Source organism: Peromyscus eremicus, chromosome 15 (assembly GCF_949786415.1).
Source record: "Peromyscus eremicus chromosome 15, PerEre_H2_v1, whole genome shotgun sequence".
In the NCBI taxonomy this organism is placed as follows: Eukaryota; Metazoa; Chordata; class Mammalia; order Rodentia; family Cricetidae; genus Peromyscus; species Peromyscus eremicus.
Window position 1 is genome coordinate 85,339,993 of NC_081431.1, and position 24,264 is coordinate 85,364,256.

General features: G+C 38.0%; 1 protein-coding gene across 1 annotated transcript in view; it reads right to left on the bottom strand.

Moving 5' to 3' along the window:
* Pign (phosphatidylinositol glycan anchor biosynthesis class N) overlaps positions 1-24,264 on the bottom strand; it is a 138,541-nt gene that overhangs the window by 52,368 nt on the left and 61,909 nt on the right. Inside the window, exons 16-23 of the mRNA XM_059280406.1 lie at positions 24,029-24,128; positions 23,841-23,933; positions 23,281-23,372; positions 18,987-19,095; positions 14,630-14,738; positions 11,516-11,618; positions 2,867-2,969; positions 1,154-1,240 (exon numbers count right to left, since the gene is read on the bottom strand). Coding sequence (XP_059136389.1) covers positions 1,154-1,240; positions 2,867-2,969; positions 11,516-11,618; positions 14,630-14,738; positions 18,987-19,095; positions 23,281-23,372; positions 23,841-23,933; positions 24,029-24,128 — 796 coding nt within the window. The remainder of the gene's footprint in view (positions 1-1,153; positions 1,241-2,866; positions 2,970-11,515; positions 11,619-14,629; positions 14,739-18,986; positions 19,096-23,280; positions 23,373-23,840; positions 23,934-24,028; positions 24,129-24,264) is intronic.

Consider the following 24,264-nt stretch of genomic DNA (forward strand, 5'->3'; position numbering starts at 1 on the left):
GTCAGAGGTGTTTGCCAGTACTAGAGGAAAAGCTGTCACTCATTAGACATAGGGGGCAGGCTATAGAGGGAGACTGGGAAAACTTATGGTTCAAGATCAGACAAAGGAAGAAAAGGAGAACAAGCAGCCATAGAAAACAGTGGCATGGTAGTTGGAAGGACTAGGAATAGGGGCAAAGAAGATTTGATCAAAGAACAAAACTTTCAGTTATCTATGAGAAGTAAGGTTTGGACAGCTAAGGTTCAGTATGGTAATATAGAAAATGTATTGTGTTAAAGCCTGCTAAGACAGAAGATCTGAATTATTCTCACAAGAAGAGGGAGGGAAAGAGGAAGGATGGGAAGAAGAATGTGAAGGAGGAAGGAAAAAAGGGAAAATGCAAATGGCAGCTGAGTAGAACAGGATGTGTCAATCATTTTGCTGTATAAGACAAGCATCAAGCTACACACCTTCCATGTTTATAATTTTTATTAATTTTACCTCAGTAAAGCCAAAAATTTATGTAATTTTTCAAAGGAGTAACTCCCTATGAATTTCTTGTAGCTGACCAGCAGGTCTTCCTGAACTGAGGTTTCACCATGCCATCTTTCAAACTTGCAATGCTCAGTAATTCCATGGTATTGCCTCTGATGGGATCCAAACCCCACCAGTGAATTGGGTGTTGACCTAACAAGACTCAGGTAAAGCAAACACAATACAAACTCATAATGGTTTCTTCTAGGGCAGGAGAAATTAAACAGTTGTTGAGAGTTGAAAGGAGAATTTAGCTCTAACTTTAACATTTTATTTTTAACATTTTATTTTTATGTGACGAAAATCTTAACCGCTAAGACACTGAATGATAGGAACACATACACACTTGCAACATCATTTTTCTATAGTTAAACAAGTACTTATTTGTTTGCACTACTAGGTGTTGAACTCAAGGACTGGTGCATGCTCAGCAAGCACTCTATCCCTGACCTAAATGCCTAGCATCTGCCCTTTCTAAATTTTGATGAGAACTATATATGTGAGAAAACTTGAGCTGAGAAGAGAGTTAACTGGCCTCTAATAAAATACCACTATTAAGTAACAAGCAGAAACACCTTCTATATCATCTTATTCTATTAAAATGGGGTGGTCAGATCTTATAAGTCCCAATAAAGGATACAAGGAAAAAGGCCCTACGGATGTCATCCAGATTGAGCAGTCGTAACTGAGTTATATCAGTGTTATACGTGAACTGAATGCTGCTGAGCTGGGGGATAAGAAGAAATACATTAATACGCTATAGTATTTAGCTTACAGACTTACAAATTAACAACGGCTAAGAATTTATACTGTGCCTACATAAAAAAAAATGAAAAAAATCCTACAACAGTAAAATAGCTTAATTACATCTTAATACAATCCACTGGAAAGCAAAATACAATAATAAGATGCTACATGGAGTTATGGTATTATCACATCATTAAAGTAAGAGTTGATCTTTTTCCTGCCCTATATAAATATTGCACTTTCAAATTGCTATTCAGAGACCTCATTTATCAGTTTTCTTGTCTTCTTAAATCAGTTATATGATATTAAAAAGATGGCACAAAGTAAACACGTATTCCCTTACTTGTTCTGCTAATTCTATTTTGCAGATACATTATTTTTTCCTTATAAAGGCAAAATACTTCCATCTTTGATAAAAGGGAAAGTTACTCCATTAAATAATGTGGAGACACTCTTGTTTAGGTCCCCAACCCCAGAAAAGAAGCCAAAAGAGAGTTGAAAGGAGAACTCTCTCCATTGCCATACCCTAAATACCCTAAATACCTGGCATGCTTTGACATTCTTTTCTGAAAACAAATAAACAAACAAACAAAAAACAAACAAAAAGCCTTGCTTTTAGTTAAAAGTAGAATTTTAGAGCAATGTAGTGATCTCTCCTCTCCTGAAATACTATCAAGAATAATTCTTGATTCTTTACACTGATTTATTTACACTGGTTCTCACACATGCATACCAATACGGCTACTTCCATACTGAAAAGTTATTCTGAATGAGCAATGCCTCTTGGGAGGCAGCCGGAGCTAGGTAAGGGCAGTGGTGCACAAAAGCACTCAAGTCTTTCTTTACCTGACCTCAGTAAAAATGAGTGTTCTGTCACCAATTTTTCAGAATTACCTTAGTTCTAAAACAGATGAGAGGCATCACATAACTTTCTAACTCCTCAGATGATGACATCCTTTAAAAGTGGTTGGCTTTTGTCCAGTTCTAAGCATAGCATAGTGTGCAAACTGTCAAAGATACAGTCAGAGGCCACAGTCACTGAGATGACAGAATGAGCACCTTGGATTAGGGATGGCTAGAGAAACAACAATAGCTACTTAAACATCACCTTATGATCAAGTGAACTGTCAGAGGGAAACTGTAGATGAAACCAGGTGTGTGCATGTGCATGTGCATGTGCATGTGCATGTGCATGTGCTGGGGGGATAAGTAGGCAGTGCACATGTCATGGCATGCATGTGGAGGTCTTGGCTCTCTCCTTTTACCACTTGACCTCAGATCATCAAGTGTGGTAGCCAATTGCCAAGCACTTTTATCCACTGACATGTGCTGTTCACCTTATATTGGTATTTTCTTAAATCTGGTTTTTAATAATTTTCTAGGAAAAACCCAACACATACATGTCATACAAAACTGTACAATTATGTTTTGTTATAAATGAAAATTTCCCTTATGTTTACCTTAATTATTAATACCAAGTAAATTTTGCTAAGTTTTTTTAAACGCTAGAATTCTAGGCAGAAAGAATTTCGATGAAATAACACTGTAACATTCTTGTAGCACAGAGAATATTTGAAAACAAAGTGGCAATGGTTTGGACAGCTACCTTCTGTTTACAGGAAACACCAGGCTGCTGCAGGGTCTCTTGTTCTATGTGTATCCAGACAAACATCAAGCAGGACAACACTAATGGAAAGAGAGCTTCATACCTAAGAGGTGGGAAGTGTGAGCACAGAGATGAAAACGTTAACAGAGAACGCTGAAAATCAAAACTAGACATCATTCTTAAAATGATTGTGATGGGGCTGGAGAGATAGCTCAGCAGTTAAGAGCAATTGTTGCTCTTAAAGAGAATCCAGGTTTGGTTCCCAGTACCCACATGGTGGCTTATAATAGTTTGTAATGCCAGTTCCAAAGGATCTGTTACCCTCTTTTGGTCTCTGTAGGCACTGGGTACACACACAGTGCATATACATGAAGGCAAAACAGTCATATACATAAAATAAAAATGAAATAAACCTTAAAAAAATAATTGCAATAATACTCGAAATCTTTTAAGTTTTCCAGACAAGGATAGGAAAGAAAGATACATTTAAATTTCAACTTCAACAATAACTTCTTTTGAACTTCATTAAATCTTCAGATAATTACATGTTTAAAATAGTGGAAATATTTAAAAACCATTCCTAAAGAAGGCAGCAGCTATTCATAAAAGAAAGAAAATGCTAAGACAAAGGTAAAAAGATAATTTGGAGGTACAATCACTAATATATGTATAAGAGCAAGACAAATATTACAAACTTCCTAAGTTTGATACAAGAATATAAACCCCTAATGAGAAAATAAAAGCATCAATAAATGCATGAAAATATGTCTGGCTATATAAATAACGGAGAGGGAAATCAAAACAAAAATGAGGTGCCATATTTATTTATCATGTTTGTCAACATAAAAACAGTGTTGACAAGAGTACATTGAAATAGACTCTCATACTCTGTTTATAGAAACACCCTCTATAGTGGAATACCATCTAATGCTATGTATCAAAACATAAAAAAGCATTCATAAACCACAATCTTAAGAATATCAGTCTAAGAAAATCAGACATGTACACTATGAGTCTTATTTTAAAGATGTTTACAGAAGGCAGCAATAAAGGTCTTGCATGTTCACAGTACAATGATTATGAATGTACCTGTATCTCTGTAAGATGTAGGACAGTACACACAAAACAAAAAAGAAATACTCAAGATATCAGTGCCAAGCCTTTTCCAAACTGCTTCTACTCTAGCTTGGGGTAAATGCTGCACCTCCATGATCCCCAAATACTCTACTGCAGCACTTACCACTCTGCTTTGATCATACAAGCATGTTTATACACCTCCTACTTTATGAACAGAGTGGCTACTATGCAGGTCTAGCTCACAAGAAGTGGTTCTGAAAGAGTAACTAACTTGACTGGAAGCTACAAAACAAAAAGACATAATGTAACCTTGCTTCACCTTTTACCACTGAACTCTGGGCCCTATGACACTATTTCCCAGACAGGAAAATACAAAAGAAACAAAATGCTTTCAACTCTACCACAAGGATAAAACAAAAATACTGAAGACTTGGCAGAAACATCTAGAATTGAGGAAATATATATAATCACCCAGTATGTAGGATACAGGATGTCCTAAGATATGAGCATAGACTATATATATATATATATATATATATATATATATATATATATATATATATATATAGTCTCTCTATATATATATATATATGAGAAAATATTACTAGCAAAATGTACAGAAAAAAGTACAAAGCACAGTCATTTATAGCCCATTAAAATTGTATTTGGTATTCTTATTTGAAAAGAAAAAGAGCAGTACTAAGGATATGATAAAAATAACACCTCTTATAGTTTGTTGGTGATATAAAATAGCAATGTTTTTAAAACAAATAGAATTTTTTAAAAAAAGCTCATGCTTAATGGGCTTTATACATCATAGTGAAAATCACACAAAAAAATATCCAAACTGTACAAACACTCAGAAAACAGAAACAGCCAGTTTCATAGCCACCAACCCAGTTCCACTACTCAAAGTCTATTCAGTTACTAACCCATAAAATCATCTTCCAAATAGTGTTTTTTAAAATGACAGAAACAAAATTAAAAACAAGTAAGAAAACAAGAATTGGAAAGTATAAATAGCACTACTGAGCTGGAGATGTGGTTCAGTTAGTAGAGTGCTTGCTTCCCAAGTACACATGAAGTCCTGGCTTCATCCCTAGCACTACACAAGCTAGAAATGATTACAGCACATGCTTGTAATCCCAGCCCTCAGGAGGTAGAGGTAGAAAGATCAAAAAAGTTCATCGTCATCCTTGACCACATAGTGAGTTTGAGGCCAGTCTGGGCTACCTGAGACTTTGTCTCAAAAACAAAGAACATATATATAAACACATATGTAATATATAGTATAATAGTATATTATAATATTAATATATATATATATATATATATATATATATATATACCCAGAAGAACAGCTAAGTAAATCAAAGTACATTCATATCACAAAATATTAGACATCTACTAAAATGGTAAAGGAAGCCAATGATCTATATGAAAAAATATTTCCAAAATAAGTAGGAAAAAGATAGAAAATACTCTATGTACTATGATTAATTAGATGTTAAAAGTTGGAAAGAAATACACCAGAGCCTCAACAGTACAAGTAATCATTTCCTCCTTTACCCCACCCTATCAGAAGGTGGTGATACTATTATCATGCTTGTATCCTGACCATTCATTCATTAAGGTTTAGTCCACTTCCACATAAGGTTGGACACCACCAACCCAGTTCCACCACTCAAAGTTGATTCAGTTCCTGACCCATAAAATCAACTTTCCAGTTTTTACTGTAACACTGCAAAACACAATTCTTATTTATAGCCACGAGTAGCTCCACTGCAGGCCTGTGCCACAGTAATGGTTCTTTTGGTTTGTCTGCTTAGTGGGCACAATGCTGGAAATGTGAAAGAAAAAAACTTGATTAACTGGATCTAGGAAAAGGCAGATAATGACTTTGAAAAGATTGGTCTATTTTATTTTCTATGGATGAGTATTTTGCCTGCATGAATATGTGTTCACTGCATGCATGTTTGGTATGCAAAGAGGCCAGAGGTATACAGAAGGTTGTTAATACCATATAGATTCTGGGAACTGGACCTGGGTCCTCTGAAAGAGCAACCAGCTCTCTGTGCCCAGCCATCTATGCAGCCCCATGGCACCATGACTTTGACAAACAGTTTCAGCTGCATGTGAAAGTCATTCTTTCTAATAATACACAACCATAAATTGCTCAGTACTTCAGAGCTCTGGCCCTTTCCAAAATGCAGACAAGATCAGATAGAAACAGTCCTCCTAAGAGACTTTAATTCTTGAGACAATTTTCATATACAGCCTGCAAATCTAAATTAATATGGAAAGACTAATAAAATGTCACTGTGGACTTGAAGAGAATATAATGAAACACTGAACCCTAAATTGCAATCTACTGGTTTGGCCTCTGTGCAGACTGCAATGGGCTGAAAATGCATTTAGATCTGTATTATATTTTGCCAAGCAAAGGGATAATGTAAACAAAATTTTAGAAGGAAATATTTAACTTAACAAACTATTTTCAAGAATTATAAAAGCTTTCATTTGCATAAAATTAATTCAGGGCTGATTACTAATGAGTCTTTTTTATTCATTAAATCAAGGATGCATTGTTAGAATTTAAGATTACTATTACTCTATAATATAATAAATCTGCATTTATTTTAAGAATCTCTTCTGTCTGAATATTCACTAAATTATACAGAGAAACTTCTATTTTGCCCAAAACCATGATGAACTTCACTATTTGTAAAACCGGTAAGAAACCAAGAAACTGTACTAATCTGAGTGACTAGAACACAGTTTTAAGACCATTTTTTAAAAGCTAAATACAGACTCTGATGTTGAATGATGTCTCTTAGTGCATTCATTAGTAAGGCCATACTCAGCAGTAATATTCTGGTTTTAGGCATGAACTTTCCTGGTTTTGATTTTCTTAAAATAAACTAGATGTCATTCTGATAATCTATTTGAGGGTCTCTCAAGACCATTAAATTGATGTTTGAAAATACTATTATAAAACTTGTCTCCAAGGAAGTAAGTTACAGGATAAACTCATGCTGTATTAAGAAATATTTATTTTTACTTATAATCAAACTTAACCTATCCTTTCTTCCTTATACTCCTTTGCTTCTAATCCAGATCTATTTCTAAGATTTATATATATATATATATATTTTTTTTTTATTATTAATTGAATTTTGCACTACCAAGAACTGAAGCCAGACCCCTGTGCATTATAGAGAGGATTCTACATTCCCTGTGTGATCATTTGTCTTTTTTTGTTAACTTAATAGACTCTAGAATCAGCTAGAAAATGGGCCTGCAGGCATGCCTGTGAAGGATTACCCTGACCATGTCAATTGTGGGCAGTACCATTCTCTGGAAGGGGACTCTGACCTGCACAAAATGTAGAAGTAACATGAGCAATAGCATGCTGTCATGGCTCTCTACTGGTGATTACGGATGCTTGTGAACAGCTGCTTCAGCTCGACAGCTTGAATCCCCTATTGTGACGGACTACACCCTGGTCTAGAACAAACCCCTTCTCTTAAGTCTTTGTCAGAGTATTTATCACGGCAACAGGAAAAGAATCCAAGATACCAAGGCTTTGGTTTTTAAAAGATTCCTGCTATATAGCACTGGCTGATCTCAAATTCAGACTATTGCCTCAGCCTCCTGAGTGCTCAGAATTACAGACATGTTCCACCATTTTTAAAATCTATTACACACTCCTTTGAACCTGAAAAAGGCCAAATCATTACTAAGTGACTGTTAAAAAATTAGCACTTATTTCTTCATTCTAAAATACTTATTTTCTCAAACAAACCTCTTAAGTATGACTTGTTTTGTTTTGTTTTTCAAGACAGGGTTTCTCTGAGTAGCCTCGCTGTCCTGAAACTCACTCTGTAGACCAGGCTGGTCTTGATCTCATAGAGATCTGGCTGCCTCTGCCTCCCTAGTGCTGAGATTAAAGACATGTGCCACCACTCCCTGGAGAAGTGTGACTTCTTAATAGAACAATGTCATCTCCAAATGATGAGATTTTATCCTTTAATTTCTTATATAGACCAAAATCTTTTGGATATTTTAATTTGTAGGGTGCTAATATAATAAAATTATTTATTCTAAAATATTGAAAATAATGTGGGGAAATACAAATCATTTCAAATTATGTTTATCACTGTCGAATAAGAACAACTAGATTCTCACACACTTGAAGATTTATTTCAAAATTGTACATCTTGAAGCAAGCTCAGCATAAGATTTCTTTATTAAGCAACTAAGAAAAGTCTTCATGATGTCCATGTTACATGTTCATAGCTGTGTCCCACAAATATGTCAGTCACGGAGAACGTAAAAAACAAGGGTATGTGGGGACCTTTGGGGAGGGAGATTTAGTGCCCACTTCACTTCATATCTGTAGTCTACAAGGACTTCTTAAGTCTAGTTCACTTAGGATGTTAAGGTCCATTGGCCAACGCTTTCTGAATGTCTCTATAATAGTTAGGACAGCCAAGACTCCTAAAGAGTGACTCAGGCCTTGGACCCTAGATGCCTTACAAAATCATTTAAATTGAGAATAACCTGTTGATAGCATCATGGTGAATTCTGGGCTGAGTCTAATTTGAATCAAGATCCCGTATTTTAGCCAAAATTTGAAATATTAGTGGTATTTACTCAATTTGTCTGTCCTATTTATCATTTGTTCTAAAGTAAGCACCCTTCATCCTCACAGGATGTAAGGAAGGATTAAGTAAAATCACATTCAAATGACAAACTGGGCTTGGTGACATGCCTGGAATGTCAGTGCTCAGGAGCACGAAGCAAGAGTTTGAAGCTAGCTGGGGCTACACAATGAGTTCTTTGCAGGGGGATGGGAGGCAAGAATTCTTCCCTTTAAAGTCAACATAGAAACTATAAAACTGCCTTCACTGAATTTTAAAGTAATGTTTCAGGGTTCATGGCAAACCAACCCACCAAATTCTTTGTTTAAATCTATTTGGTAAGAAATTTTCAATTTTGTTATAATTGCACATGCCTTTAATCCAAGCACTCAATGAAGAGCCAGGTAGACCTCTGTAAGTTCCACGCAAAGCTGCTCTACATAGTGAGACCCTGTTCCAAAAACAGAAGAAAAAAAATTGAATGTTTAAAAGAGATTTCTTTTTACATGCATGTGTTCTCATGCCAGTTTGTGCTCATGCATGCAAGTTCCCTCAGAGGCCAGAAGAGGGCACTGGGTTGCTTAGAGCTGGAGCTACAGACAGTTGTGAGCTTCCAATGTTGAGGCTGGGAACCAGTCTTTTCTACCACAGCATCAAGCAGTCTTAACTGCTGAGCCATCACTCCAGCCCTAGAGATTTTCAACTTTAAACAAAAGTGAATTAACTTCTTTGGAAATAAATTCCTTATTTCAAAGGGATATTTGAATTGCAATACATGTAAAAGCAAGAATTAAAAACAAAGTATTACATTTCAAATAATAATGAACAAATTGAAATATTTGAAGACTCTCTTTTTCTTTGGAAGTGCTGAATACTGAACTCAGGGCCTAGCACATACTGGACAAGCTTTCAACCCAAGTTACACTTCAACCTTAAAGCATACTTTAAAATGCATTAAAGAAATAGTGTATTTATCAAGGAACAAGGCCATAAGCAAGACTCATTTAGCAAAGTACAAAGTATTCCTTGTTTCATGTGGCCTACTGTAGTGGGCTACAGTTGTTTTCCTCAGAAGCTATACTGCAGCTCTATTCTGGACACTGGTTCTCATCTACCATTTCATGCTTTAGCACAGTGGTTCTCAACCTTCTTAAATTCTGTGACCCTTTAATACAGTTCCTCATGTTGTGGTGACCCCCAACCATAAAATTATTTTTGTTGTTACTTCATAACTATAATTTTGCTACTATTATGAATCATAATGTAAATAAATATCTGATATGCAGAATATCTGATAAGCAACACCTGTGAAAGGGTAGTTCAATCCCCAAAGGGGTTGCCGCCACTTGAGACCCACGACTTTAGAGTAATCTGTGAGGTATATTAAAAACAAAATCAGACTCTGCTTTATGCCGCTTTATTCAGGGTTTGCTGCAGTGGTTTTGCGCTGTAGCCCTGGAATCCTCACTTATAAACATCTAGTAGGAGATGGGGAGGAATGAGTGAGAATGAACTGCTCCCTCCATGGAATGGGAAGTCCCAGACAGGAAGTGTACTTCAGGATCTTAAGCAGATTTACCTGAAGTCTGCTGCCTGGTCTGCTCACCAAGGGTTCACTCTGTTCAGAATCATCAGAGGACTGTCCAAGCTTTATAAGCTGTCATAATTTCCTTGTACACCCACCCGCATTCACTAACAGGTAATTAAGACTTTTTAAAAAGAAGTTTTAACAGTGTCACACATACTATGAAAAAGCGAAATTGGGCACTGTAATTTGAATTCCTAAATCTTTTACACACAGAAATCCCAACACTAACTAATACCAATAATGAGCAAAGAAGGATGAGATCATAACTGTGAAAGCAGTTATCTATGCTCTCAAAGCAAGAGCATCATGAGAAGTTCTGTCAATAGAAAGGGGAAAAGTTTTATGTGTCAGAGCTGCGGTTTCATGTTATGACAAAGGTAAGGCAGACTGATGTCCAAACCTCTTTAGTTCAGGTGATAAAAGCTGTTATAAATGTAAGCCTTAAATTAAAGAAGTTAAATTGTGAACATACACAAGTTTTCTTCAATTTCTTTTATTTTAAAAATAATTTGCTGCATTTTCTGCCTTTGAATACCTTTAAAACAACGTAGCTTTTTTCCTTAAGAGCAACAGGAAGCAATGATGCTGTTCTGTGTTAAAGATAAATTTCTGTTTCAAGTCTAGCTATACTGTCCAGTCACTTAATGGACCAGAGATCATACCACTGTGGAAAAATGCATTAAAAGAATGCAACAAAAAAAATCCTTCTTAAAAATGCTTTAGATTTAAAATTCTGCCATAACCCATCAGGATTTCCTAAGAGTACAACTAAATAAAATTTCAGCAATTCCTACAAGTAAAAAGAGATGACATGCCGGGTGGTGGTGGCACACACCTTTAATCCCAGCACTCGGGAGGCAGAGGCAGGTAGATCTCTGTGAGTTCGAGGCCAGCCTGGTCCACAGAGCAAGATCCAGGAAAGGCGCAAAGCTATACAGAGAAACCCTGTCTCAAAAAACCAAAAGAGATGACAAACAATACTATGAAATTAATGAGAAAAATGAAATAAAATTATAGACAAAGTTACCTACTCACATAAAGAGTATAAAATATTTATAATTTATCCTTCAAGATTTAGAAAACATTTTTATTTTCAAAGCTTAGCTACTAAAAGAAGAAGTCACTTTTAAATTTGCAACTGTGAAATTATATTTTAAGAAAAGTTGATACATATAAATGTGTAATTAAATGTGTAATAATAATAATTATAGAAGAAGTCATGAACTTGAGAAGGAGAGGGGAGAATGGGAGGACCTGGAGGGGGAGAGGAAGGCATAGAAACAATGAAATACAGTACTCATATGAAATTCTCAAAAAATTTTAAATAGAAAAAGTTTATACCCTGTGCTTAGAAGCAAGTAGGTTGACATCAAAGAAAGAAGTATGCTGGACAGTCGCTGAAGGAGAGTCGTGGAACTCAGGAGCGGCACAACCAAGGAAGAGGCTGTAAGAAAACAGTCGTGCATCAGTTCTGCAGACCCAAGCAACCCACTGGCACTCATACAATTCGGGATTTCTGTAAGGAAGCAAAACATTACATTCTTAACTAAAATTACACTTTGTTTAAATTATATTGTGGGTTAAATAACTCGGGTTTTCTCTATTTTATTCAAACCAGATCACTACAATTATATTAACTTCCCAGTGAATAATTTATTATTTTCTAATGAAATAAAATGTATTAATTAAGGTTCAGCAACTTGTCTCTTAGACATTTATGTCCTAGTTCAAAGACAAGGTAGAAACTGATGATGTCTAATGTCAGAGAAGTGGCATCTGGAGTTACATCAGGACCAGGGAAGAATGACTTCACGTATGTCAGAGCTGTGAAGCCAGCCTAGACAGTCCACTACCTTGAGGTGGGCAAGGTGCTGGCCAAGCAAACCAACTCCTTGGCTGCCCCCAAGAGGGACCGTACATAACCGCCTACCATCCCAGCGCTCCAGAATAGTAAACGTGGGTGAAGTTTTGCTGAATCACTCACTAATTAGTTTTAGGGGGCTCAAGTTGATCAATCCATCTAAGGAGAAGTTTACATACCTGCTAAATAGGAATAACATTCAAGAAAATTTGTCTTGAATTTTAAGTACAATTTCACCTATAAACTGCTTAGTATTAGCTGCTATCTTAATAAGTAATTAGTACCATGTAAAGTAAGCTAAATGAATATGAGTAATTTTAATTAAAGTTACAAGTCCCTGCAAGACTCAAAGCTCTGCAGGTCCCATTTGTAAAGCCTTGGCTAAGGTGTGCAGGTAGCTCAATAATCTTACTGCCTGATATAACTCTAACAGAAGAAACAACTTGCAATGTTTAAGTCAGTTCACTTAAAATGAAACTAGTTTTGCAATCTTGAATATTTCATCTTGCTTTTATTTTTGTCTAAAGCAATAACAAGGTACTAAAGAAAGACTAAGAGTTTCCATTCTAAGTAGCATAAATATATTAATATGTATTTAACTGGGCACCATAAATATAAGTAAAATATTCCCCTTGTAGCCAGACCATAGTGCGTCAGTGTTGGGAGATCTTTGGAGACACTTGAAGACCTTCCTATGAGTTGTCGTTTCATGCCTCACAACACTTGGCAGGAACCTTGAAGCTAATACATAGCTCTACCAACGCTAAGGAAAAAAATTCTTATTGAAAATATTCCCAGGGGAATATTTATGTGTTTGCAGACCAGATATAGATTGATTCTGATTCTACATTTCTTTTCCACCATTCCAAAATGAAAATGTAATCAATAGAGATAGGAATAAACTACATAGGATGTCCAAATTGGGAAAGGGGATAGGAATCTTACATAGCATGCATGTATGTTTTACTATAACATACAATAATAAGACGGGGCAACCATCTATGTTCACAAACAAAGGTGCTCTTTTCCTTTCACTTCGTTTCTTCCTTCCCTTTCCCTTCCTTTTTTTTCTTTTTCCTTTTTCCAACTCCTTCCTCTACTCCTTCTTCCACTCCTTCTTCCTGTCCTTCCTTAACGTTTTCCTTTTTCCCCTTTCCCCTCCTTTCCTTTCCCTTCCCTTCCCCCTCCTTTCCCCTCCTTTCCCCTTCCCTCCCTTTCCCCTCCTTTCCTTTCCCCTCCCCTCCATCCCTTCCCTGCCCCACCCCTCTCCCTTCCCCTCCCCCCTCCCTTCCCCCTTTCTTTCTCCTCCTTTCCTTTCCCTTCCCTTCCCCTCCCCCCTCCCCTTCTCCCCCCTCCTCTCCTCTCCCCTTCCCTTCTTTTCCCTTCCCTCCTTCCCCCTCCCCTCCCCTCCCCTCCTTTCCTTTCCCCTCCTTTCCTTTCTCCTCCTCTCCTTTCCCTTCCCTTCCCTTCCCTTCCCCTCCCTCCTCTCCCCTCCCCTCCCTTCCTTTCCTTTCCCTTCCCCTCCCCTCCTCTCCTTTTCTTTCCTTTCCAGACAGGGTATCACTTCATATACCTGGCTGGCCTGGAACTCTATAGAGGGCAGGCTGGCCTTTAACTTAAGCACCAGCCTCTGCCTCCCCAGGGCTGGCATCAAAGGCTGCACCACCACTCCAGGCCAAGGGTACTGTTTGTGTTTGTGTTTTTGTTTTGTTCTGTTTTGCTTTGTTTGAGGCAGTGTGTAGAACTGTCTGGTCTGGAACTCATGAAGATCCTCCTGCCTCTAAAAGGAACTTGAAAAATTGTGAGCAGAGAGTACAAATAACTCCATTCCTATAATATCCTTAAGACTTTATTCCTTCCCTATCTGTGTATTCACTTTTGAAGCAGTTGTAAACCACCATGTGGGTGCTGAGAGCTCATCCTGGATCCTCTGCAAAAGCAGTAAGCACATTAACCACACTGCCATTTCACCACCCCATGTCTAACACTCTTAAAGAAGGGTACCATACAGAGGAAGGTGATTGGAAACACCAAGCAGCTTCATAACAATGGAAACATAAATTTAGTTATTTACTGATCTATGTAAGACCTGAAAATATAAAGACAGACATGAAAATTAAATATATTTGTATATATACAGAATGGAATATTCAAAAAAACTTCTTTTCTGGAATCACTCAGTAGATATTATAAGACGTTCATAAGCACACAGTCCAATTATCAAGTCATAAATACTCTATTAAGTAATTGTTCTTAACTCATATGTACTCACAAGAGTTCTACTTTTCTTTGTCAAATTCCAGAAAGAAATAGAAATAATAGCTGGTTAGTTTTCCTTCATCAAAACTATTTCTTTCAGTACAATGCAGACACAAAGATATCGTTTTTTTTTTTTTTGTTTTTGTTTGTTTTTTTTTTTTTTGAGACAGGGTTTCTCTGTGTAGTTTTGCGCCTTTCCTGGGACTCACTTGGTAGTCCAGGCTGGCCTCGAACTCACAGAGATCCGCCTGGCTCTGCCTCCCAAGTGCTGGGATTAAAGGCGTGCTATGAGACTGGAGATAAATTTTTCCAATTTGGTTTGAGTGGCCACTTACCTAATGTTGCCCAGCTCACAATCTGATTCATAAAAGGCAGGCCTTCTTTCTTTAACAGACTGTGGTGTGTGCTGTACACAATGTACATAGAGAGTGCTGTACTCACCATCTGAAAACACACCACACAGGTTAGCAAAGGGAAGGCAGGGAAAGGTGACGTACTGGAAAGAAAATGCTGAGAAAAGCTGGGACTGTACCAGTCTGCCTTCTTGTGCTCCAGAACTACAAGTTAGTACTGCCATGCTAAGCCACAGACTTGCCTGAGGATGACATGAGGCATGTAAATTCTCAAGAGTGCTACAGCAAACCTCACCAGTGCTTCTATTTAGAAGTATCTGCTAAAATGTTGAAGGTTTCTTAAATTATGCAAATGGAGGGAGTGTGTAGTTTCATGCCTTTCCCATCTCTGTTCCTCTGCAATATCCATGTATTCATTTATTCAACGTTTTTGCAGTCTGGATATTTACCTGGCCATGGGAACTGAGAGAGTATAAATGGTCATTATATGTTACTGTAAAGGAGGAGTCAGCTTAAAGGCTGTTCTCATAAAAACTGCTTTATTGCAACATAATCTCTCCCATTCATTTATGCATTGTCTCCCTTTGTGCTGGCATGCTAGACTTGAACATTTTTAACAGACTCCATATGCATGACAACCAAAAATATTATCCAGCTATATAGAAAAATGACTAATGATCCCTGAACTAGGTGAATGAATTACCAATTTAAAGAAATGAACCAAAATAAGACTACAAAAAAATAAGCTCTCAGAGTTTAGATCAGTGATCTCATCAAATCCTAGAGATAAATTTAATTTATTTTGTCTTTTCAGGGAATAAATTAAGACACAAAAATTGCTGTGAATAAAGCTATGGTACAATCCTAGAATCCTTTCTATTTAAGACATTGTGGTGGTTTTAATAGGTATGGCCTCCATAGACCCCTGTGTTTGAAAACTTAGCCCACAGGGAGTGGCATTATTAGGATGTGTGATCTTGTTGGAGTAGGTATGGCCTTGTTGGAGAAGTGTGTCACTGTAGAGGCAGGCTTCGAGGTCTCATAAATGCTCAAACCATGCCCAGTAAGTCAGTTCACTTCCTGTTGCCTGTGGATCAAGACACAGAACTCTCAGCTCCTTCTCCAGCACCATGTCTCCCTACACACTGCCATGCTTCTTGCCATGACAATGATGGACTAAACCTCTAAAACTGTAAGCCAGCCCCAATTAAATGTTTTCCTTTGTAAGAGTTTCTGCGGTCATAGTGTCTCTTCACAGCAATACACACCCTAACTAAGACAGACATATTCTAATTCAGAGATGCCAAAATGAGAAAAAAAATGCCTTGGCATCAATAAAATATGTCAAGCACAGGAATTAATGCAAATTACTAAAGATAATGCAAGAACTTTATAATGGAGTTATACAATACTCAGTGGTATTTCTAACAAAGTATATAAGAATTTAAACATGATATTATTCCCTCTCTGGAGTAAGAGTCAGGAACACACACTACTGTCAAAGCTCTCATTACTGTAGGCAGATTCTGCCAAAACTACCCCAGCTTTAGAGGAAAGCCAGTCAGTGTGCCATTTACAACGAAACATTGTTCTTAGGCTCGACAGGATGTTTATAAAGGATTTTGTCTCTTCTTATGAGTTCACTATTGCTCTCCAAGAATGAATGTAACTTACTATATCTTTTAAGCACGGTATATTTTTATTTCACACTGCTTTGGAAACAATTATGATGGCTTTGTTCTGAGAGAACTTTTTGAGAAGACTCATATGGGTTTGGTAGAGCTCCAGATATGGTTATTTATCCATTACAGGAAGTGGTGAAAAGGGAACTCAGGTTGGTGGCAATGCAAACTAGTGCAGACACTTTGGATATCAGTCTGGAGGTTTCTCAAAAACTAGAAATAGAACTGACATATGACCTGGCTGTATCACCCAAAGGACCTCACATCTTACTACAAAGACACTTGAATACCCTTGTTTACCAGTACTCTAGTCATAATAGCTAGGAAAGAGAATTAACCTGGATGACTAATAAGAGATGAATGGGTAAGAAAAATGTAACACGATGAACTATTACTCAGCTGGAAGGGCCATAGCTATTGCACACATGAATTCACAGTGCTATGATTACCTGCACAAGAGCAAGTCAGCCTAAACTTTGATAATAGATGGAGGAGGTACTCTCTAGGCATCACCACCAAATGAGGAGCTCTTGGCAGCTTACAGCGATGGGAGAGAGACTCATTCTTTTTGGCGGGTGTTCCCACTGGTTGGTTTCCCACGCTCCAGTGGGTGGCCTCACACCCATACATAGATGGACTTGGTGGCACATATACATAATGGGATATTACTGGAGGGTAAAGTAAAATGAAATTATGAAATTTATAGGTAAATGGATAGAATTGAAAATAATCATTCTGAGTGAGATACCTGAAACCCAGAAAGGCAAATACCACATGTATTTTCCTTTATGTGGAGGATAGATTTGATTCTTTGGATATATATGTTTAAAATAGAGTACCAATAGATGACAGGAAACCAGTAAGGGGCCATGGGGGGGTGCTCAAGTTGTTGGTCAGTGTGATCCCTCAGACTCTTCTCAATAATAGTATAGGCTATTGCCATTGCTTTCAGTTACCCTCCAGAGTTTAATGGTAAGATTTCTGCTGGAGACACCACATACATGAGTCATAGGACATGGAGAAATTAAGTGGTACAACCTGGAAGCTCCATCCCTACTGCCTAGTTCTTACAGTGCAGGAAGGTGTTATGCATGTTACTGGGGGAGAAAAATAATCAAGTATTATCCAGCTGTGAACCCTTCCAGCTACAATAACGATGGGACTGGCAAGACAGGCTCACTGGTGCAATAGGTGCACAAATATTATGGGATTAACCAGCTATTTCCTGCTTGGACTTCACCTCCTTGACAAGATGGAGCTCATTCCTTGTACTGTTAATTTGACCAAAAACCTGTGACTGGCTAGGTCATAGGTCCTAGATTAGAACCTAGCACTATTATTCTGCTAAATGGATATAGTAGCTAAGTGTCCCCTAAATTCTTACCTTTATACCCATAGAGCAGAGCACCTTGCAGCTCTCACCAGACACTACTTTTTACAGTAGATGGGGATTAATACTGAGACCTGCAACTGGTCAACATGCAGAGAAAAAGGGATCACTGTAGGAGTCAGAGGTGGTGGCTGTCAGACATGACAGCACCACCACATACATGAACTCATAGCAGCTGCGACGGCATGCACAGACCTGCAGGAGACTAAGGCAGCCAAAACGCCAGCACACGTCGGGGTGGGGAGCACATAAAGCCCCACCCCCTCAGAGAAATGACTGGCAAGAGACGGCTTCGGAAGACGAAGTCTGTTTTCTTAGGGACGGAGCAGAATGTAGATTCAGTGAGAAGCAAACACATCAAGTTGGGAAGGAATAGTGTGGGGGGTAAGGTAGAAAACGGAAGGGAGGAAAGGGGACCAGCTATGACCAAAGCACATGTTATGCGTGTGCAAAATACTCAAAGAAACCAAAAACAAAAAAAGGCATATTCATGGGACCTGCCAGTGCTGACAGAGGAAATTAGAGGTTAATTGTTTATATATATGAAATTCTCAAGAATAAAGAAAAATTATAATAAAAACAAATAAATTAAAATTTTAAATCTTAAAATAAGAAATAAAATGAATTGTTTAAAATTAAAAAAATTTAAGAGGACTATTATCCTATTGAAAAAGTGTTTTCTATTCTTATGCATAAAAATATCATTTTATAAAATATGGCACTATGTAATCTCTAGCTTTCACAGCTCCATTACCTATTTGCTCCACTGACATATTAAAAAACAGACTGTCATTAAATTACTGAAAACCACACATCCTGTAAACAGAATATCCAAGCACCACTAATGTCAGAACACCGAGGCCAATGTTCTTTTTGTATAGCACGGCCAGCAACCACCTCCAGCCTGTCTCCCAGGCTGTCTGTCATCTGCTGCCTTCATGCCAACACTTCCAGCTGCGGCCATCTCAAAGCAGCTTGGTGTGTGGGGGCACGACACGGGGTCTCAATCCAGAGGAAGCACTCACAGCTCATGTTTGGTCAGTAAAGATGCCCTAACGTCTTCTTAACTGGCGGTCTGGGTGTCTTTGGCTACTTCTTGCTGACATGTTTGCTGTTTATATTTATTTCTATGTGCTACCTTAAACAGAAAACTGATTTCTCAGATGAGTCTTGAGTGATAGGAACACAAGAGTGTAACAGAGTATAACAATAAGATCCATTTTATTATATGGTCAGTATGAGATCGCATTGAAAATTTATAACTGACCTGTAACAGAAGTACCAACAGCTCCTCCTTCACCAAAGTAATTTTTCTTTTCATGAGAGTTGTTACAATAGCCAGGGACAGCAGAAGAACCAGCAAGCCTGCACCAATTCTGTTTCAAAATATAATTCACATTAAAACTTTTCTAAAGAAGCATACTAAAGACAGCATATGAGGATATGAAACACTACGCAAATGTAGAACTCCCAAGCATTTCGATTAATCAACAAGTAGTAAAGCTGGCAGAGAAATGGTGGGAAATAGGAGGACAGGAACATGGCAGGGTTACTTGTAACCACCTTCCACAATTTTGGTATATTTACCTTATTACCTTATTTTTCTAATTCATTCTTTTTCATTCACCAACTGCCATGTTTCTTAATCTGAACTTGGCAAATATACAGAAGAGAATATAAAAGATAGCTAAACAAATGACTGTCAGCATCTGTCACACAGATTCTGACTCTGAAAACTCATGCACACAGAGAAGAACACAGCACTCCTAAACAGCTCCTTCCTGTCACTGATCTTGGTATTCCTCAGTTGGCATGGCTGTAAGGTAGGGCAGTAGTCTCAAAGGTGTTGGGGGAATACCTCACCATACAAGTCATCTTGTATATGATGAAGTAGCTAATTTCACTTTCTAGACTGCTAGGAAGATGGTCACTGAAGTCACAGGCAACTAATATCAAGGAATTTTAGCTCTATTTCTTTTTCTTTTTTTTTTTTTTTGGTTTTTCGAGACAGGGTTTCTCTGTGTAGCTTTGCGCCTTTCCTGGATCTCTCTCTGTAGAACAGGCTGGCCTCGAACTCACAAAGATCCACCTGCCTCTGCCTCCCAAGCGCTGGGATTAAAGGCGTGCGCCACCACCGCCCGGCTAGCTCTATTTCTTAATTCATAAAAATCTGAGTAATATAACTGAAAATATGTTCACGATACAATCTAGAACTCAAATTAAGAAAACTAAGGAAAAATTAGCTTGTTATAGAAATAAGCAAATGCATGATAAGATGTAGGCCAAGAACATGGCTGACATTTGTTTTAATTTTTAAACTAATCTGAGAATCATATGAATAAAGAAAAACATCTTTGTAGAATAAAAAACTTTGCTTTTTCTCTTTCTTTCAAAAAATAAATTGCATTTTAACTCATTGGTAACTCTTTTGATTTAGTGCACTGGGCTCACAGGATTCTGATAGTTACACTACACACTATCTGCTCTTCCTACTTTGTCCTTAAATGTTTCATGTATCTGTCTCTGTAATCTAGAGGACAGAATTGTTGTGAGAGACCAAATGGAGATAGAACTTCCTCTATGAACTAAGAGTAAAATAAATTGCAAATAATCACAAGAAGCCAACATGAATTTAACATTCATGGCAATTTAAATCAAGTTTAGAGAGAAACACCATAATTTTCAAAAACACAAATTTGATTTTTCACATTTTAGAAGGTTTATTTGCTTTCTGAGTCAGTCTTTAGTGGAATATACAAGTGGCAAATTTCTACAGAGATCATTTATGCAATTTATGCCCCTTTTAGCATATTATAACTTCCTCCTAACTATGTCAATACAGCTTGAGCAGGACAAATGGACAGCGGCTGATAAAAGGAAAGAAAGGGTTTTATAGAGATACCAGAAGAACTCACAGGACAATCTACATCAATACATAAATAAAAGTATTTGAATTTAGTTTCTCAGATGCTATGTATACTTCATAAACCTTCCAAAACTTTAATTTATCAATACTGTAATTTAAAAGTATAGCTTGGATGGTATGGTCTTATAATTCAATACAATTATTGGGCTCTGCTTATAAACTGAATTCCTAAGACACTTCCTGATCCAGTTCATACTGATTTTGTTGTTTTGTTGTAAGAAATCAGGAAAACCAACAAACAAAGAAATGTAAAGAATTTCTTAAATTATTGTATAGCTTGGTCCTCTTATTGGACTCCTAACAGTGGAGCAGAGATGGTCTCTGACTCTTTTGCAGGCTTTTGGGACCCTACTCCTCAAACTGGGTTGTCATGCACAGTCTTAATACATGGGGAGGTACTTACTCTTACTGCAACTTGATATGCTATGTTTTATTGACACTCATGGGAGACCTGCCCTTTCCTAGATAGAATTGGAGGAGGAGTGGATTGGGAGGTGGGAACAGAGGGAGTGTGGGGGAAGGGACTGGGAGGAGAGGAGGGAGGGAACTACAACTGGGATATAAATAAATAAATGTTTATTAAAAAATAATAAAAAGAATTTTTTAAATTAACAATTACTTAAAGATATTCAGTTAATCTTCCTACTGTTAAAAAGAAAGATATACAAGAAAGATATACCCTCATCTATTAAAAGTTAGGTTAAAATGCTTTTTTTTTAATGCCCAGAGTGAATCAGGCAGTGGTGGACTACACCTTTAATCCTAGAACTTTGGAGGCAGAGTCAGGCAGATCTCTGAGTTTAAAGCCATCCTGGTCTACAGAGTAAGTTCCAGGAGATCCAGGGCTACACAGAGATACCCTGTCTCAAAAAACCAAATTAAAAAAAAAATACCCAGAGCACTCAGATGTAAGCAGCAAAGGTGACTATATGATTTATAAAAAGAAGAATTGAGTGGGGTGGTATACATGCCTAAATCCCAGCACTCAGAAGGCTGCGTCAGGACACTGAGTTTGAGGCCAGCCTGGGCTACATATACAGACTCTGTCTTTAAAAAAAAAAGTAAAGGAATTGCAGCAGCAGCTAGATGAAACAAAGATAATTTAGTCAAGCACCCACAGAGACACAAGGACACACACGCACACACATGGGGTGGGGAGGAGCGCCAGCAGGTTACCCAATAATAACTCAAAAGCAAAGGCAACCAATTATTTTTAACACTAGTCTATGTCATATTGAGGAGAAATGTACCATCAACATTGGGAACATATGTAAAACATAGAAAATTATTTTACACAATTTGAATGGTTAAACATAGAAAAGTTTCCTACCAAGTACAAGGTCTGGGGTTGATTCCCAGTTCTGTAGACGAAATAGAACAAGACAACAATGGCCCTGCCCCTCGCTGAACACTGCAGCAGGAGAGCTGGCCTGGCACCCCCGTGGGAGAGCTGCCCCCAGCTCTCAGGAAAGCGGCCCCCACACCTCACCATGGGCATGGGAGAGCTGGCACAAATGGCATGGGCCCTCAGCTTAGGAGGCAGTCTCAGTGGACCCGGACCAGCTCAGCTACCACCCAGACTCACATCCTGAACCTTGGGTAGGCCCACTCTAACATCTACCCCATCTATGGCCTGCTGGAGTGCGTGAAGGGACTGTCCTGTGGAAAGACAACCACAGGATCCCTGTGACTGGGGACAACAGCAGGATATCTCAGAGGAGTTTCGGCAAGGGTGGGGCTGATTAGACAAAAGGGTGTACTGTGTGACACACCACAGCTCCAGATGCCACTAGGATGAGTGAAGAGGTCTTGGAAAGACAGAGGAACGAGATGGGTTTTGTTTCTTTTGTTTTGTTTTTAATTAATTTTAGGGTGGGGTATGCTGTAGAGGTGAGGGGCAGATATGGAGGGACTGGGAGGTAAATGAGATTGGGGTGCCTGATGTGAAATTTCTAAAGAATCAATAAAGAATTATGTTAAAAGATTAAAATAAAGAGTAAAATAAAAAAATAAAACAACCCAGAATAAATGTAAAGCTTTCAAAATAAACAGAGATTTTTCCCCTCTATGGGAAAAAATTTAATTCAAATAGGGCAGACTTTCCTTTGTCAATGGCATTTGGTTATGGACACACTCAAAAGCAACACTCCAGCAACAGAACACTTTCACATGTAACTAAAAATTTACAGATTCTATAATACTCAGAATAAAGAAAATCTAGTCTGCGATGGGAGTGAGTTTTAAGTTATTGCTTGATGCAGTTTTATTGCCTGTGAAGGTCTGGTAGCATCTCCACGATGTCTCTCAGGCTAATTATAACTAGTAATTGTATATTACTATTTCAAGTTTATCCATGCGATGTTAAGCTCAGAACCAAGACGAAAGTGTTATGGTGTTGGGGATGGAGAGGTGGTTCAGCAGCCAAGAGCACTTCCTGCTCTGCTGGAGGATGGCAGTTCAGTTTTCCAGCCACCTGCAACCCCAGATCCAAGGGGTCTCACATCCTCCTGAGGCCTTCATGGATACACACACACACACACACACACACACACACACACAGAATTGTTTTTAAATGTCAGAGTGTCCACAGAGGACAAATCCGACTGAAATGGAAAACAAACAATGCTGTACGTACACTAGAGAGAGGTCTGGCTTTCTACCCACAACAGGCATCAGTGGAAACACTGCCAGAAGCAAAGAGAAGAGAGCCCAACTCAGGCAGGTGATCTACAATGAAGAAAAAAATACATTTAGAAATCTGTTTTCAGCATCTCACATAGCACATGAATGTGAAGCTAAAAGCAAAACCTGTCTGGTATTTACTGTGGAAATAACACTGTAATGACAAAATGTACAGCAGGAAGCAGCTGAAGGAAGGAAGGTTTGTTTTCCCTTCTAGTTCTGTCTATCATGGGGGGCGGGGGCGGGTCATGACAGCAGGAGCTGGAGGCAGTTGGTCACACTGCAAAAAGTCAGGAAGAAAAACGAATGTTGCTGCTCACTTTGCCTCTCCTTTTTTTTTTTCCTGATAGTCCCAGTAGTTCAGGTGGGAATTTTCATCTTGAATAACTACTTCCCAGAGACTTGTTTCTACAGTGATTCTTAATCCCATCAAGCAGACAGTCAAACATGGTAACCTTAAATAATATTTCCTGGTTTGTGTTTGTTTATTGCTAGAAATTTTCATACTTATACCTTTGCTCGGGTCCACAGCTGGGTAAGAAACGGCCAACCGGCAAACACAATCAGTCCTGCTGTCAGCATGTAGCGGTAGAAGAAACTCAACACCTGGTGATACATGCCAAGAAAACCAGAGTAAGGGCTCTAATCCAGTGCCATGAAAATGCAAGACACCCAGGGATGCAGCCTAGTCACGTGCTTACCAATACTTCAATTCCCAAGACGAACACAAGCAAGTAGGTAACAAAATGGCTCAGAGGAAAAGTCAACAGTGATGAAACCAGGTCTTGAATAACTTGATATCTGTTTAAGGAGATGATTTACAAAAAGATTACTCCTAATTTGCAAAGCATCTTAAAATTAGCAACATAAAAACTGCTCAAAGCTAAAAATCCCAGAAATTTCCATTCATAAATTATTTAAAATTCAAGATAAACTA